Raw genomic sequence first — 15,167 nt, forward strand, 5'->3', positions numbered from 1 at the left:
GACAAGTCCACTTGTCGAAACGTTCACTCCTGCTTTCACCTTGTTCTCGTTTTGCTCATCATACATAAAACGTGGATGATTCTTCACACTTCGCTGCGCCATGTAGAGCTGCATGCAGAAACCAGGAAGAGACCTGCTGAACCACTCCTCAACACCCATTTTTACAGCACTTTTGCTAGTTTATCTGTGAGCCATTTTTAGAATAACGTACCTCTCTGAACAAGCTGTTGGCACCTCGAGAGCCCGGTAACTGCCCCCATGAAACAATAATTTCACAATAGCCCTACAAACAACCAATACAAGAGCACGCGTTGACACTTCCACAGTGCCCGGCAGCCACTGGCAGCAGGAAAAGTGTGCCATGCGCAAGCTTGGAAAGCAGAATGTCGTTCCTTTCAAAAATCAAGGGGCTTTAAGACTAAACGAGCTAGATGTAGCCGTGATGAAAATTCACCGCCAGCCAATGTTATAACGGGCCGCAAGCTATCGCTGAAAACTTATCACTAACATGTTTCTGTGGGTGGCTCCCCAGTGATTAATCGTGAGATCGTGCCTAGGGGTTCGACTGATGGCCGTTTAACCCACTGTCGGGTCTACAGGCAACCGGCCAGCAACTACCACGAGCCCACATGCCAGGTTCATCTGTGCTTGCATGAACACATGTATATGGTATGATCTGTATGCCATCTGGTAGTTAATTGGCCCGATCTTTACACATGCTTTCATTTCATTTCATTTATTATACCTCTCAGGGCCAAGGGCATTACCGAGGGGGAGTGGTAAATACAAAAGAATGAAGAAGACAAACACAGTTGGTTACATGAATGTTTATATTGCACCTATATATACAATATTAGCTAAGGCGTCACAGAGCTGTTCATAATTAGTAAGGCCTACAAATTCAGCGGGAAGATGATTCCAGTCACGTCAGGTTCATGGCAGGAATGATTGTGAGAAACTTTTAGTGTTGCATGACAAAATGCCGACTTTGTACTGATGATCAATGCGACGGGATACATAAATTGGATAGGAGATGAGGTGGTCTTGTAGAGTATAATGATGGTGCAACTTGTGGAAGAGGGCAATAGAAAACACTTTTCTGCAAGATGCCAGCGATGGGAAACGAAGATTAGATTTCATGTTAGTTATACTCACTGTGCATTTATAGTTGGCAAGAACAAAATGTACAGAGTTATATTGAACAATCTTGACAACAGTAATTGGGTATTCATGAGCAGGGTCCCATACCGGAATCACGTATACGAGTTTGGGCCGTATTAAAGTTTTAAATAACAAAAAAAAAGTTTCAAATTAGCAGGTACGTTGAAAAAGTTGCGACGCAGGTAGCCAAGCATGCGATTAGCATTTGTAATTATGTTCTCAGTATGAAGAGACCAGTTGAGATTAGAAGCGATGTAAACACAGAGATATTTATATAAAGAAACTGATTCCAATGACATGCTGTCAATGTAGTACGACGGTATGGTAGATGTTTTCCTAGACACACGCATGAATTTGCATTTGTTAATATTTAGCTCCATTAATCATTCTTTGCACCAGTTCCCTATAGTGGTAAGGTCTTACTGAAGTAAATCAATGTCATTAGCATTAGCAATTTCTCTAAAAACAGCACAATCATCAGCGAACAAATGGATATGGGAGTTGATAAGCGAGGGAAGATCAGAAATTAGAAACAATAGGGGTCCAAGGACAGAACCCTGTGGAACACCTGAACAGACCTCCGTAAAACTGGAGTTAATGCCATTAGCACAAACAAACTGCAAGTGGTTGAGAAGAAAACACTCAATCCATTTCAAAAGGTTACAGTCAATGTTAAGTTGTTTAAGTTTGTGAAGCGATAATTTGTGAAACACCTTGTCGAAAGCTTTTGAAAAGGCGAAGAATACACAATCAGCTAGTGATGATTGGTCAAGAATATGGTGTAGTGCCTGCATAAACGATATTAATTGGGTTTCACAGGAGTAAGATTTCCGAAAAACGTGTTGTGCTGATGTAAAAAATGAGTTCAATTCAAGTAAATTAGCCAGGTTAGTAAAAATAATATGTTCGAGCATTTTACAGCATGTACTGGTGAGAGACATTGGACGATAATTATTAGGGGATGCTTTGTTGCCGGATTTATACACTGGAATCACCTTGCCTATTTTCCACTCATTAGGTAGCATACAATGGTCAAGGGATTGCTGGAAAGTATTGCTGGTTTGGATAGTATGATGAAAGATTGATTTGAAGTGTTTTTTAAGAATTTTGAGTTAATACAATCGTATCTGGGAACAGTATGAATGCATAGTCCATTATAATAAGCCTACTGACACCAGATGGAGCAACAATTATGGAGGGCATGTTAACATAGTTAAAGTGCTGTGTACTTGACATATGTTTGCTAGATGTGGCTGTGAAATTTTCTGAAAATGTACGGTTTAGTATGGTGGCAGAAAGGTCGGAAAGAATTGGAACACCGGAAGAGTCGGTTAAGACAAGGCTGTTGTCAGTCAAAGGAATAATTACATGACAAAATTTTTTTAGATTGGTGGTAAGCATTGAAGGCAGACCATGTGAATGGAAGTGCATTTTGGCGTCTTTGAGTGCTTTCACATAAGAGTTTGAGGCTGCAGTATACGATGCCCAGCGTTCACTTGTGGGTGAAAATTTTGCAATGTGGTAGAGGCGCTTCTTTTTATTTGATAAACACTTAATGTGATTATTGTACCAGAGAGAGTTTGTGCGAGTTGTAATGGTACGTTGAGGAATGTACTGTTCAGTCAGATGGGTGACTGTAGCTGTGAACATGTTCCATTTAGTTTGTACACTATGGTGGTCAAAGCAATCAAGGAAAACTCTGATAAAAGAAGATAGTGCATTATTTATGGCTTGATAATTTGCTCTGTAGTAGTCTCACATAATTCTTTTTCTTCTTGTTAGTTTTTGGACGGTCTAGTTTAATATCAAACTGTAGAAGCAAGTGGTTGCTAATTCCTGGCAGGTACTTTACAGGCGATACTATGTCTGGTCGTTTAGCGAGGGCTAAATCTAGTGTATTCACCGTGTTAGCTGTTATTCTAAATGCTTTCCATACGCACTGCATTTGTTTTTCCTGCTGTCAACATTGCGTCCATTGTTTCCATTGGACCCATCGACTTGGACAAACCTTGTACTTACAGAGGTCGCACACCATGGGAATGCTGCATGCGTCGAGGCATCGACCAGGGCCAGGTCTTTCGGCGAATATACCAAATCATCAAAAAACTGATTCAAATTATTTGAACATGCACTATTCAATTCGCAATTGAATATTTGAGCATTTGCACATCCCCGAAAACTATGCGATTTTTCTTGTCAGTAATAGCTTTAAGAGGAGCGCCAAATGAGTGGAGCAAAACGTACATTTTGTGCTCAACTAAAGTGTCACTTAGTGAACACACACATTCTGCAATTGAGTTGTGCTGTGGTTCCAAAGCTGGTGGACTCGCTCAGAATGATGTTTCATGAACCGAGTCCCAAGATCATGATGTTGACCTCCATGGCTGGGAAAACACAGGGAAAGCGTTAGATGGAAATTCAGAACGATGAGCAAAACAAGAACAAGGTGAAAGCAGGAGCCAACGTTTCGGCAAGTGGACTTCTCTTCTTCAAGGCGACATATTCGCATATGTCGCCTTGAAGAAGACAAGTCCATTATCGAAATGTTGGCTCCTGCTTTCACCTTGTTCTCGTTTTGCTCATGACCTCAATGGCTGTTACATAAAAAGGATAACAATACTTGGGCCTCATAATGCTGATATATATATTTATTAACACTAGGCATCAAACGGAGAGTGCCACGCCATGTGAGCACACAGTGACAACGCCACCACCCCGGGACCCTAGCAGCAGCTGTCACCAGAGCAACCTCAGCAGCACTGCTGTGCGCACATCAAGACCAACACAGGCACCGAGGGGAGCATGTCAAGCACACTGTTGCAATGTCAAGGCCCCTTGACAACTGTCCAACCCCAAGCCAAATGCTGGGAGGTTACAAGCTGTGGCTTTTCATCCTAATCACCAAGGGACAAGCACTTCTTCTAGAGATGACCCCCTTGGCTGCTGCGAGTGAGCACGCTATTATTAACTTGACATCCATTCTGTCACTTGGCTACACCAGTTTGCCTTTTGGCACTAGTACTTGCACACAGCATTAGTCATGCACACTGCGTACCACTTTCTGCAAAGTCAGCTGACTGTTTAAAGTCACAAATTAAACATCAAACAAAATGCTTCATTGCAGAAGCTGCTAAAAATTTTAATTGCGGGGTTCAACATTCTAAAACTGTACAGTGCGTTACTCTGGCTTAAATCTGGGGGCTCTTTAAAGTGTGCACCCAACGCTTTCCAGCTTCCTCAGAATGGCAAAGCCAAAAAATCAAACCACAGCTCATCAGCAGACCACCAAAGCCACTGCAAAGGTTCCCAGCCTGTCGATTTTGAGACTGTATGCAAACAAACACAATAGACTGCAGACTCACCCTGTGGATGATGCCAGCCGAGTGGATGTACTGAAAAGAAAAAGAAGAGATGACAATGGGCAGCGGAGGTCAGCAAGACTTGCAACATGGCACACACAATAAACTTGTTTTGATTTGTTACCTCTTTTTTTTTATCCATGTCAGCTACTCCCTGTTTGTGTTACCATGCTTTAACCACGAACAAGAGGAAAGGTAGAACCAAGGGGCCCTATTTTTGTGTCACCGAAAGGAAATTAAACTCTGGTTTTTAATTAGGAATGTTGAAATAATAAGGAAAAGCTGCCTGCTCCTAAAGGCCCACGATGGCTGCAGCTGTGCCTAAAGAAATGGCTGCAGCCATCACTTTACAAAGCATTATTAAACCCATAACTAAAAAAAATTATGCAGTTTTACGTGCCAAAACCAATTTCTGATTATGAGGCACATTGTAGTGAGGGGCTCCGGAAATTTGGAGCACCTGGGATTCTTTAATGTGCACCTAAATCTAAGCACATGAGTGTTTTTGCACTTCGTCACCATTGAAACGCGGACGGTGTGGCCGGGATTCAATGGATCGAAGTGCGAAAACACCCATGTACTTAGATTTAGGCGCACATTGAATGCTGCGACCCCGTGCTTAGCAGCCCAACACCATACCCACTAAGCAACCATTGCGGGTTTTATGAAGCATAGCGTTTACAAGAAGACAGATATGTAAAACGTGTAACCGTGACTTGAAAACTTGGAAGAAGATTGCTGTTACTAAGGCAAAGCATGTTTATGAAGTTGCTTTACTCAACCAAATGTGACCATCCTGAACATGTGCACTTAAAGGTCACAAATGCATCGGTGATATCAATAGTTTTCAGGGCAACACCAATTATGACGAACTTATTCATTCATTTATGACTGAATGAATAAGTTCATCATTCAATTATGACGAACTTATTCATTTAAACCAAGCTATAATCAAGTGAAGGTGAAGTGATCATGGTGCAGCGGTGGCGTAGAGGTGGAGCATCTGCCTTGCATGCAAGAGGACCGTGGTTCGAATCCCGGTGCCGCGCAATTTTCCACCGGATCTTTTTTTAAAAATCTGCGTATTCATAAAATTGCACAAACAGGCCTGGAGTGCAGCCTGATCCCGGTGACCAGAACCGGTATCGCACTCCCTCACCAGAGCAGGATTGGCCACCCTGGTGCAGTACTTGGCCACAACCTCCTATATGAACACAACAATCAAACCCCGGCCCTCAGTCCCCAGCAGCTGCGAAGCAACTGACCACGGCGGCGGTCAGACCTGCGACACAGCAGAGGGTGCTAAGAATCCCTGGATCTGGACAGGCCACCATTGGAATCTGAACCTGGCAATGTTTAACGCTAGAACGTTATCTAGTGAGGCAAGTCTAGCAGTGCTATTGGAGGAATTAGAGGGCAGTAAATGGGATATAATAGGGCTCAGTGAAGTTAGGAGGACAAATGAAGCATATACAGTGCTAAAAAACGGGCACGTCCTGTGCTACCGGGGCTTAGCGTAGAGGCGAGAACTAGCAGTCGGATTCCTGATTAATAAGAATATAGCTGGTAACGTACAGGAATTCTATAGCAGTAACGAGAGGGTGGCAGGTCTTGTTGTGAACCTTAATAAGAGGTACAAATTAAAGGTAAGATAAGGTAAGATAAGAGTACAAATTGAATACCTTCTTCTGCAAGCGGGATAGCCGAAGGTGGACGTGCAGGAGCCCGAATGACCAGACTAGAAATGAAATAGACTTTATACTCTGCGCTAACCCAGGCATCATACAAGATGTGGACGTGCTCGGCAAGGTGCACTGCAGTGACCATAGGATGGTAAGAACTCGAATTAGCCTAGACTTGAGGAGGGAACGGAAGAAACTGGTACATAAGAAGCCGATCAATGAGTTAGCGGTAAGAGGGAAATAAGAGGAATTCCAGATCAAGCTACACAACAGGTATTCGGCTTTAACTCAGGAAGAGGACCTTAGTGCTGAAGCAATGAACCACAATCTTGTGGGCATCATTAAGGAATGTGCAATAGAAGTCGGTGGCAACTCCGTTAGACAGGATACCAGTAAACTATCGCAGGAGACGAAAGATCTGATCAAGAAACGCCAATGTATGAAAGCCTCTAACCCTTCAGCTAGAATAGAACTGGCAGAACTTTCGAAGTTAATCAACAAGCGTAAGACAGCTGACATAAGGAAGTATAATATGGATAGAATTGAACATGCTCTCAGGAACGGAGGAAGCCTAAAAGCAGTGAAAAAGAAACTGGGAATAGGCAAGAATCAGATATATGCATTAAGAGACAAAGCCGGCAATATCATTATTAATATGGATGAGATCGTTCAAGTGGCTGAGGAGTTCTATAGAGATTTATACAGTACCAGTGGCACCCACAATAATGGAAGAGAGAATAATCTAGCATTTGAAATCCCACAAGTAACGCCGGAAGAAGCAAAAAAAGCCTTGGGAGCTATGCAAAGGGGGAAGGCAGCTGGGGAGGGTCAGGTAACAGCAGATTTGTTAAAGGATGGTGGGCAAATTGTTCTAGAAAAACTGGCCACCCTGTATACAAAATGCCTCATGACTTCGAGCGTACCGGAATCTTGGAAAAATGCTAACATAATCCTAATCCATAAGAAAGGAGACGCCAAAGACTTGAAAAATTATACACCGATCAGCTTACTATCCGTTGCCTACAAAGTATTTACTAAGGTAATTGCAAATAGAATCAGGAAAAGCTTAGACTTCCGTCAACCAAAGGACCAGGCAGGATTCTGTAAAGGCTACTCAACAATAGACCATATTCACACTATCAATCAGGTAATAGAGAAATGTGCGGAACACCGTATTCAACGTTTTTTTCATCTGTTTCACTCAGGAGGACTTTTCCAATGTTCCAACTTTTCCGGAACTTGATGCCGCATACATGGAACCAATCGATATCACTGTTGAAGGCGTTAAATTACTCATTAGTAACCTCAAGATATCTACTTCCGCCAGTATTGACAACATTAATTCTAAGATTTTAAAGAACACCATCGCTGCCTCAAGCAAGATCTTATGCCATATTTTTCAACAATCCCTAGCATCTGGAAAGTCACCCACCGATTGGTTAATAGGAAAAATAATACCAATTCACAAATCTGGAGATGTTCATACACCTGACAACTATCGGCCCATATCTTTAACCTGCATACGTTGCAAAATGCTCGAGCACATAATCACTTCCCCCGTGCACAGCCACCTACAAGCTCACAATTTCTTTTTTTCTAATCAGCATGGTTTTAGGAAGGTTTTTCTTGTGACACGCAATTGTTTGAACTAACGACTGACTTGCGCTTTAACATGGACTGCAACTTTCAAACTGACTGTATCTTTCTTGACTTTTCTAAAGCTTTTGACCGCGTGCCCCACTGTCGCCTAATTTCTAGATTATCTGCCCTACGACTTGACTCTTTAACATTATCCTGGATTCGTAATTTTCTTTCTTTTCGAGAACAGTTTACTGTTGTTAACAATTTCTCTTCCCTGCCTTCTTCTGTTAGCTCTGGTGTGCCACAAGGCAGCGTCCTTGGTCTTAATCTACATTAATGACTTACCCACCCAGATTACTTCCTGCATGCGCCTTTTTGCCGATGACTGCATAATCTACCGTCCTATTCACGACTGTTAATCACTTGACACTTCAAGCAGATCTTAACCTTATCGCTAACTGGTGTAACAAATGGCTCATGACACTAAACTTTACAAAGTGCGAGGTGATGTGCTTCAGCCGAAAATGTGTAAATTCTAAATATTCGTATCATCTTAATAACACTATGCTTTCCCACACTTCATCATATAAGTACCTTGGTGTTGTCCTTACAGAGAATCTTTCATGGGCCCCACACATCACTTCTACATGCGCCAAAGCATCACATTCTCTTGGCTATCTACGACGCAAGTTGCGAACTGCCCCGCCAAACATTCGAAAACTCGCTTTCCAAACATTCATTTTACCACAGTTAGAGTTCGCCTCCCCAATTTGGTCCCCTCATCAAAATTACCTAATAAATATGACGGAAATGATACAAAACAGAGCAGCCCGGTTCATATCCCGTAACTACAGTATAAACTCAAGCATTACACAAATTAAACTAGACCTACTGTTGCCGCCATTAGGTATCCGCCGCAACATCGCTCTTCTGTGCTTATTCCACAAATATATTTACACTAATAAACGAACCCGGTTACAACTGCAAATACCCCACTCTTTTTCACGCAGATTACGTAATCAGTTCAGTTTCATGCGCATATACAGTAAAACAAATGCATTTAATTCATCTGCACTACCACGTGCCAATCGTCTCTGGAATGACCTCCTTGATAACATAGCCTCCATATCTAATCCCGACACGTTCCGCTCTCAGTTACTCATGCTTTTCCCATTTAATACCGTTCACGAGTGACCAATCTAGTGTTTGTTATCATGCATTTTTGCCATGTTGTACATCATTTTCATAAATGGTATTCCTTTGCTCTGTTAACAGCAACAAGTGTTCGTGTGCCTTCAGATATTGCTTTGTATTCCTAGTGCCTTCAATACTGTGTAACACAGTAATCTTTTTATAGCACTGTTCCTGTTGGAAATTTGTACTTTTTATACCTTCACTGTTTAATATGCCTCCCTTACTTTATGCCCTGCCATAGGGTCTGTAAGGTTCTTTTGAATAAATGTGCTCTGTTGGCGAAAATGGGCGAAAACCACCTGGTAATTCATACGTGCAAGCATTTGCGACGGTCAATTCGAACATACCACACTCTGACAATGCACTCAGCAGCACACTAAATCATGCAGTGGTGCCTCCGACAAGCATTCCTCTGACCCCGCCGTGTAAACAGTCGATTTCAAGATGCCGTTTTGTCGGCAAAGCAGCTCCTTCCTGCTGCTGCCGGCAGGCGGCGACACAAGTCTGCTAGGGCCGGCTTTTGAGATGCCACTTTTTCCATAGGAGAAAACAGTTTCTCATTTTTGTCATAAAAAACCGACGAATAATCATCCGAAGTGTTATACTAAACGAAGCAGACAACAATATGTGATCATTCTGCAAAATTTGAGCAAGAACAGTGCAGCGATGAGTTCTTGCTCCCAGCCAAATATTCAGGACCTTGTAACTAATATGGATGAAATAGTTCAAGTGGCTGAGGAGTTCTATAGAGATTTATACAGTACCAGTGGCACCCACGACGATAGTGGAAGAGAGAATAGCCTAGAGGAATTCGAAATCCCACAGGTAACGCCAGAAGAATAAAGAAAGCCTTAGGAGCTATGCAAAGGGGGAAGGCAGCTGGGGAGGATCAGGTAACAGCAGATTTGTTGAAGGATGGTGGTCAGACTGTGCTAGAGAAACTGGCCACCCTGTATACGCAATGCCTCATAACCTCGAGCGTACCGGAATCTTGGAAGAACGCTAACATAATCCTAATCCATAAGAAAGGGGACGCCAAAGACTTGAAAAATTATACACCGATCAGCTTACTGTCCGTTGCCTACAAAGTATTTACTAAGGTAATCGCAAATAGAATCAGGAACACCTTAGACTTCAGTCAACCAAAGGACCAGGCAGGATTCCGTAAAGGCTACTCAACAATAGACCATATTCACACTATCAATCAGGTGATAGAGAAATGTGCAGAATATAACCAACCCTTATATATAGCTTTCACTGATTACGAGAAAGCGTTTGATTCAGCCGAAACCTAAGCAGTCATGGAGGCATTACGGAATCAGGGTGTAGATGAGCCATATGTAAAAATACTGGAAGATATCTATAGCGGCTCCATAGCCACCGTAGTCCTCCACAAAGAAAGCAACAAAATCCCAATAAAGAAAGGCGTCAGACAGGGAGATACGATCTCTCCAATGCTATTCACAGCATGTTTACAGGAGGTATTCAGAGACCTGGAGTGGGAAGAATTGGGGATAAAAGTTGATGGAGAATACCTTAGCAACTTGCGATTCGCTGATGATATTGCCTTGCTTAGTAACTCAGGAGACCAATTGCAATGCATGCTCACTGACCTGGAGAGGCAAAGCAGAAGGGTGGGTCTGAAAATTAATCTGCAGAAAACTAAAGTAATGTTTAACAGTCTCGGAAGAGAACAGCAGTTTACGATAGGTAGCGAGGCACTGGAAGTGGTAAGGGAATACATCTACTTAGGGCAGGTAGTGACCACGGATCCGGATCATGAGACTGAAATAACCAGAAGAATAAGAATGGGCTGGGGCGCGTTTGGCAGGCATTCGCAGATCATGAACAGCAGGTTGCCACTATCCCTCAAAAGGAAAGTGTATAACAGCTGTGTGTTACCAGTACTCACATATGGGGTAGAAACCTGGAGGCTTACAAAAAGGGTTCTGCTGAAATTGAGGACGACGCAACGAGCTATAGAAAGAAGAATGATGGGTGTAACGTTAAGGGATAAGAAAAGAGCAGATTGGGTGAGGCAACAAACGCGGGTAAATGACATCTTAGTTGAAATCAAGAAAAATAAATGGGCATGGGCCGGACATGTAATGAGGAGGGAAGATAACCGATGGTCATTAAGGGTTACGGACTGGATTCCAAGGGAAGGGAAGCATAGCAGGGGGCGGCAGGAAGTTAGGTGGGCGGATGACATTAATACGTTGGCAAGGACAACATGGCCACAATTAGTACATGACCGGGGTAGTTGGAGAAGTATGGGAGGGGCCTTTGCCCTGCAGTGGGCGTAACTGGGCTGATGATGATGATGATGATGATGATGGTGATGATGATGTCAGCGCTAGCCTCCTGCATGAGACTGATGGCACTGCTCAACACAGCAATCACTGCAGTTGGTGAACTAGCATGATACATATATAAGTTATGTGCTTTAGCATTGCCTTTTTGCCCTGTAAAGCCATAATATCCAAGATGGATCACATAAAAAGAATGTGGTGGCTATTTTTGAGGACAAAATTTCCGTAATATGTGTGAGCGCATCGTAGAGAATGAAATGAACACAACCAAAAAAAATTTGGTTATCATCCTCTTTCTCGAAAAAGAAAGAAAACGGGCTAACGCTGCAGTACGACCTCGCATAGTCACACTGCATAACGTTTATAGATCTATAAACGGTGATGCCGCATGCTTAGGCCATGCACTATATAGAACAGATATCTGTAATCCAGCATCCAGCACTGCTTAGGATGTTCGCGCAGTTCATAAATGGTCGCTTTGCTGGACAGGTATAGCTCACACTGTAAGGTATACTGTTATTACTAACCAAAAGTATTTTATTTGTGGGTGGAAACCTCATCCGCCAAACCAAGTGTTCATGCAATGTCATCTGCAGCTAACAGTTTGAACACTTGTCAAAGCATAACAGCATAGCTCTTATTTGTAGCAGAATGGCACCCACGCTGTTACGATCATCGTGCATGTTTAATTGCTGCTAAACCATAGCTTAGAACTAGAGGATAATACTGCAATAAGATCACATTAGTGTATGGAACTTTCAGAAATACACAATTGATTTCCGAGGCTGATTGTAGGCTCAAACATGCGCGCACACATTGTGCTGCGTGCTCCGTCCGCCTCAACACCAGCAGGAAGTCCAGCCATACCGACAAACCACTTCAGTACGTCTCATAGAACCGCTTTCCACGTAGAAGATGCTACGCTATACTAAATAGACCGCATGAGCACGAAAACAAATGGCAGAAACTACCACTGAGCGTATACCTGCCATGTAAAATGGAGCGCTCACCCAAGCCAGCATGCCAACTGCTCATAGAAGGCGCCAATGCCTAGCAATATGAAAGACCGTTAAATGTCTCTTTTTTACATTTTTTACACATTACAGGAGCATATGACAACATAGACCACAACATATTGTGGGATATTCTGGAAGGGGAAGGCTTAGGTGATGATTGTCTACAGCTTTTGAGAGATATTTACCTAGAAAATACAGTTTGCGTTGAATTCCCATGTAGGTATGAGCAGTGAGGAGAAAGTTGATATCAACAAGGGACTGAGGCAGGGGTGCCCTTTATCCCCACTGCTGTTTATGATGTACATGGTGAGGATGGAAAGGGCGCTAGAAGGAAGTAATATCGGATTTAATCTCTCATACAGACAGGCGGGTACAGTAGTACAGTAGTAGAGCAGCAGCTTCCAGGTTTATTTTATGCGGACGACATTGTGTTGCTAGCCAAAGAGCAAAGCGACTTGCAACGTCTGGCTAATATCTGTGGACAGGAAGGCGAGAATTGAGACTTGAAATTTAGTGTTAGAAAATCAGGTGCTATGGTATTCAATGAAAACAGTGAACAGACAGTGGCTATACAGGGCCAGAAAATACTTCGGGTAAAAGAATATAAATACCTTGGTATATGGATAAATGAAGGCAATAGAAATGAAGCTTAGAACGACAGAAAGCTGAGCTAGTTGGTAAGGATTCATTATGCAAAAAAGGCGAAGTGTGCAGACAGGATACAAGAGAAGAGAAGTGGATAGCCGGTGTTCATGTCGTCCACTTCTCTTCTCTTGTGTCTTGTCTGCACGCCTCACCTTTTTTGCATAATGAAGGCAATAGATACAGTCGAATCCTGCAATATCGAACTCGTAAGAAAACGCCCATCAGTTCGATATAAAGAATAATTCGATATAAGCATGCTAAATATTTGGATGCCGTAAAAGTATATACCATTTATAAAATCACTTTACTGATGAAACTAGCTTAGTTTCGCATGAAATAGTCCTGCATTTCCTTCTGCTTGGGTAATTTCGCTGCCTCCGATGCACGCACTTCTGCACATTGTCCAAGGAGTCTGAGCAGCTGAGGCCTTTGTCTAAAGGCCCAACCACACGCAGCATGGGATACGCGTCTCGCTGTGTGTACACGTAAGCGTACGCATCTGCGTGTGCGTAGGCGGGTGATGAAGGGAAGGGCGGCCAGCCACACGATACGTGCACACATGCGCGCTTCGCTGCGCGTAGCACAGGGCTGACCGACCAGCGATGGCGGAAACGTTCGTTTTTGGCTTTGAGAAAAGGCAATTCTTAATTTCATTATCGCTAGCTATTTTTATTTAATTTATCAATGTTAGAGCTAGTACACTGTTTTGAAGTTGAGAAATGCATGCCGTTTGTATTTACAGATCCTTATGGCAAGAAAAGCTACATCAATTATCAACATCACGCGCGATAGCGTCTGCTTGCTCACGACTGCAGCTGACATCTGCGCACGACCACACATGACGTTGCTGTCGAGCTTTTGCTTAGCTGCTTGCTTCGCCAGCATCGGCGCTCTCTTCCCGCAATGTACCACATGAGAAAGAAGCTTTTGCTACTGCTGCTCTAGCAAAGGCGGCAGGAGCTCAGAAAGCGTCTGCGGCGACGTTGGTGGGTCCGGCCAGTCTTTCAATGGCGTAAAGAAGAAGGACTTTACGGCTCTGAGTAACTTCTTTCCTTTCGATGATCTACAGTGGTAGAAATAGGAGCCAGTGTTTGGACATGGGGACTTCGTCGGGAAAGCAATTGCTTATCAGCACTTTTAAGTGAGCACATATAGGAGAAATAAATGAAAGGGTTAAAGTAGTAATGCGGCAATCGTACTCGCAGTGCGCAAATGCCCAATTCGCAGAACAGTATCGCGTCATCGGTACAAGGTTCGTACAGGTTGACAGCACCAATCGAAACGATAATGTGACGTACACGAACAGAGGGAACGACTAGAGCAGGGTGTAGTCCGGAAAGCGCGAAAGCATAGGCGAAGATCGGGCTGATTAGCTGCCAGAAGCACACAGATCGTATATTGGATACGTGGTGACAAAACCTCACAACGCTTCAACAGCAGCCTGTCTAACCCGCGTAGGCAGTACAACATACCGTCACTAATTCTTCAGCTTCAGAGGGGAAGAAGCACTTGATTCTATTTAACAGATGATCTGTAATACTAATTTGGAGCTTCCTTCATTATTAACAGTAGACCATACTATTTATACAGAGCTTGTGTAGCACCCTCGCTCCTTGCACAAAATTGGTAAGCATTAAGTTTTGTAATACATTTTCTGCTATTCGATACTTTATTTGATATCCAGCTTATTTTTTCTTCATTTGATTCGATATTCGATTCTCAATCTACTTTTCAGTATTAGCACACCCCTACAAAAAGTTAAGGACTGCTAGTTTTATTTGTGCCATTAGTAAATCACATAGATTAAAGAACACGTTTTTACACGTGTTGGTTGTCATATATGAAGCTTGTGGATGAGATATAATTTCCTATATTTTCTGTCTCTCAGAAGTGTGACTGTAGAATATAAAGTGTAATGTAATTAAATTGTGACCTGGCAGGTTAAAATGCTGTGCAACTAATTTTGAAAGTTTCTTGGCAGTAGCCGCACAATTTTTCTGTAATATACCGTTGACTGGCTCTCCTGTTTTGCCGACACACTGTTTGTATTCAAGCATATAAACAAAGCAGGGGGTAAAGTTAATCATGGCTAGTGGCAATGCGTGTGTGTCAGTGAAAAGTGTACAGCTCCTGATACCTGCCCATGTACGTGGGCAGGGCGTGGTCTTGCTGCCAGGTAATAATGCACGATTTTTTACAGATGCAACGGATACATCA

At 42.9% G+C, this 15,167-nt stretch overlaps 1 protein-coding gene across 7 annotated transcripts in view; it reads right to left on the reverse strand.

The window, feature by feature from the left end:
• The window catches only part of p38b (p38b MAP kinase), a 516,218-nt gene that overhangs the window by 310,325 nt on the left and 190,726 nt on the right, over window positions 1-15,167 (reverse strand). For all 7 annotated transcript variants that reach the window (XM_075670644.1, XM_075670640.1, XM_075670639.1 and 4 more), the window contains one exon: window positions 4,524-4,553. In XM_075670644.1, coding sequence (XP_075526759.1) covers window positions 4,524-4,553 — 30 coding nt within the window. The remainder of the gene's footprint in view (window positions 1-4,523; window positions 4,554-15,167) is intronic.

Source organism: Dermacentor variabilis, chromosome 9, assembly GCF_050947875.1.
Source record: "Dermacentor variabilis isolate Ectoservices chromosome 9, ASM5094787v1, whole genome shotgun sequence".
NCBI lineage: Eukaryota > Metazoa > Arthropoda > Arachnida > Ixodida > Ixodidae > Dermacentor > Dermacentor variabilis.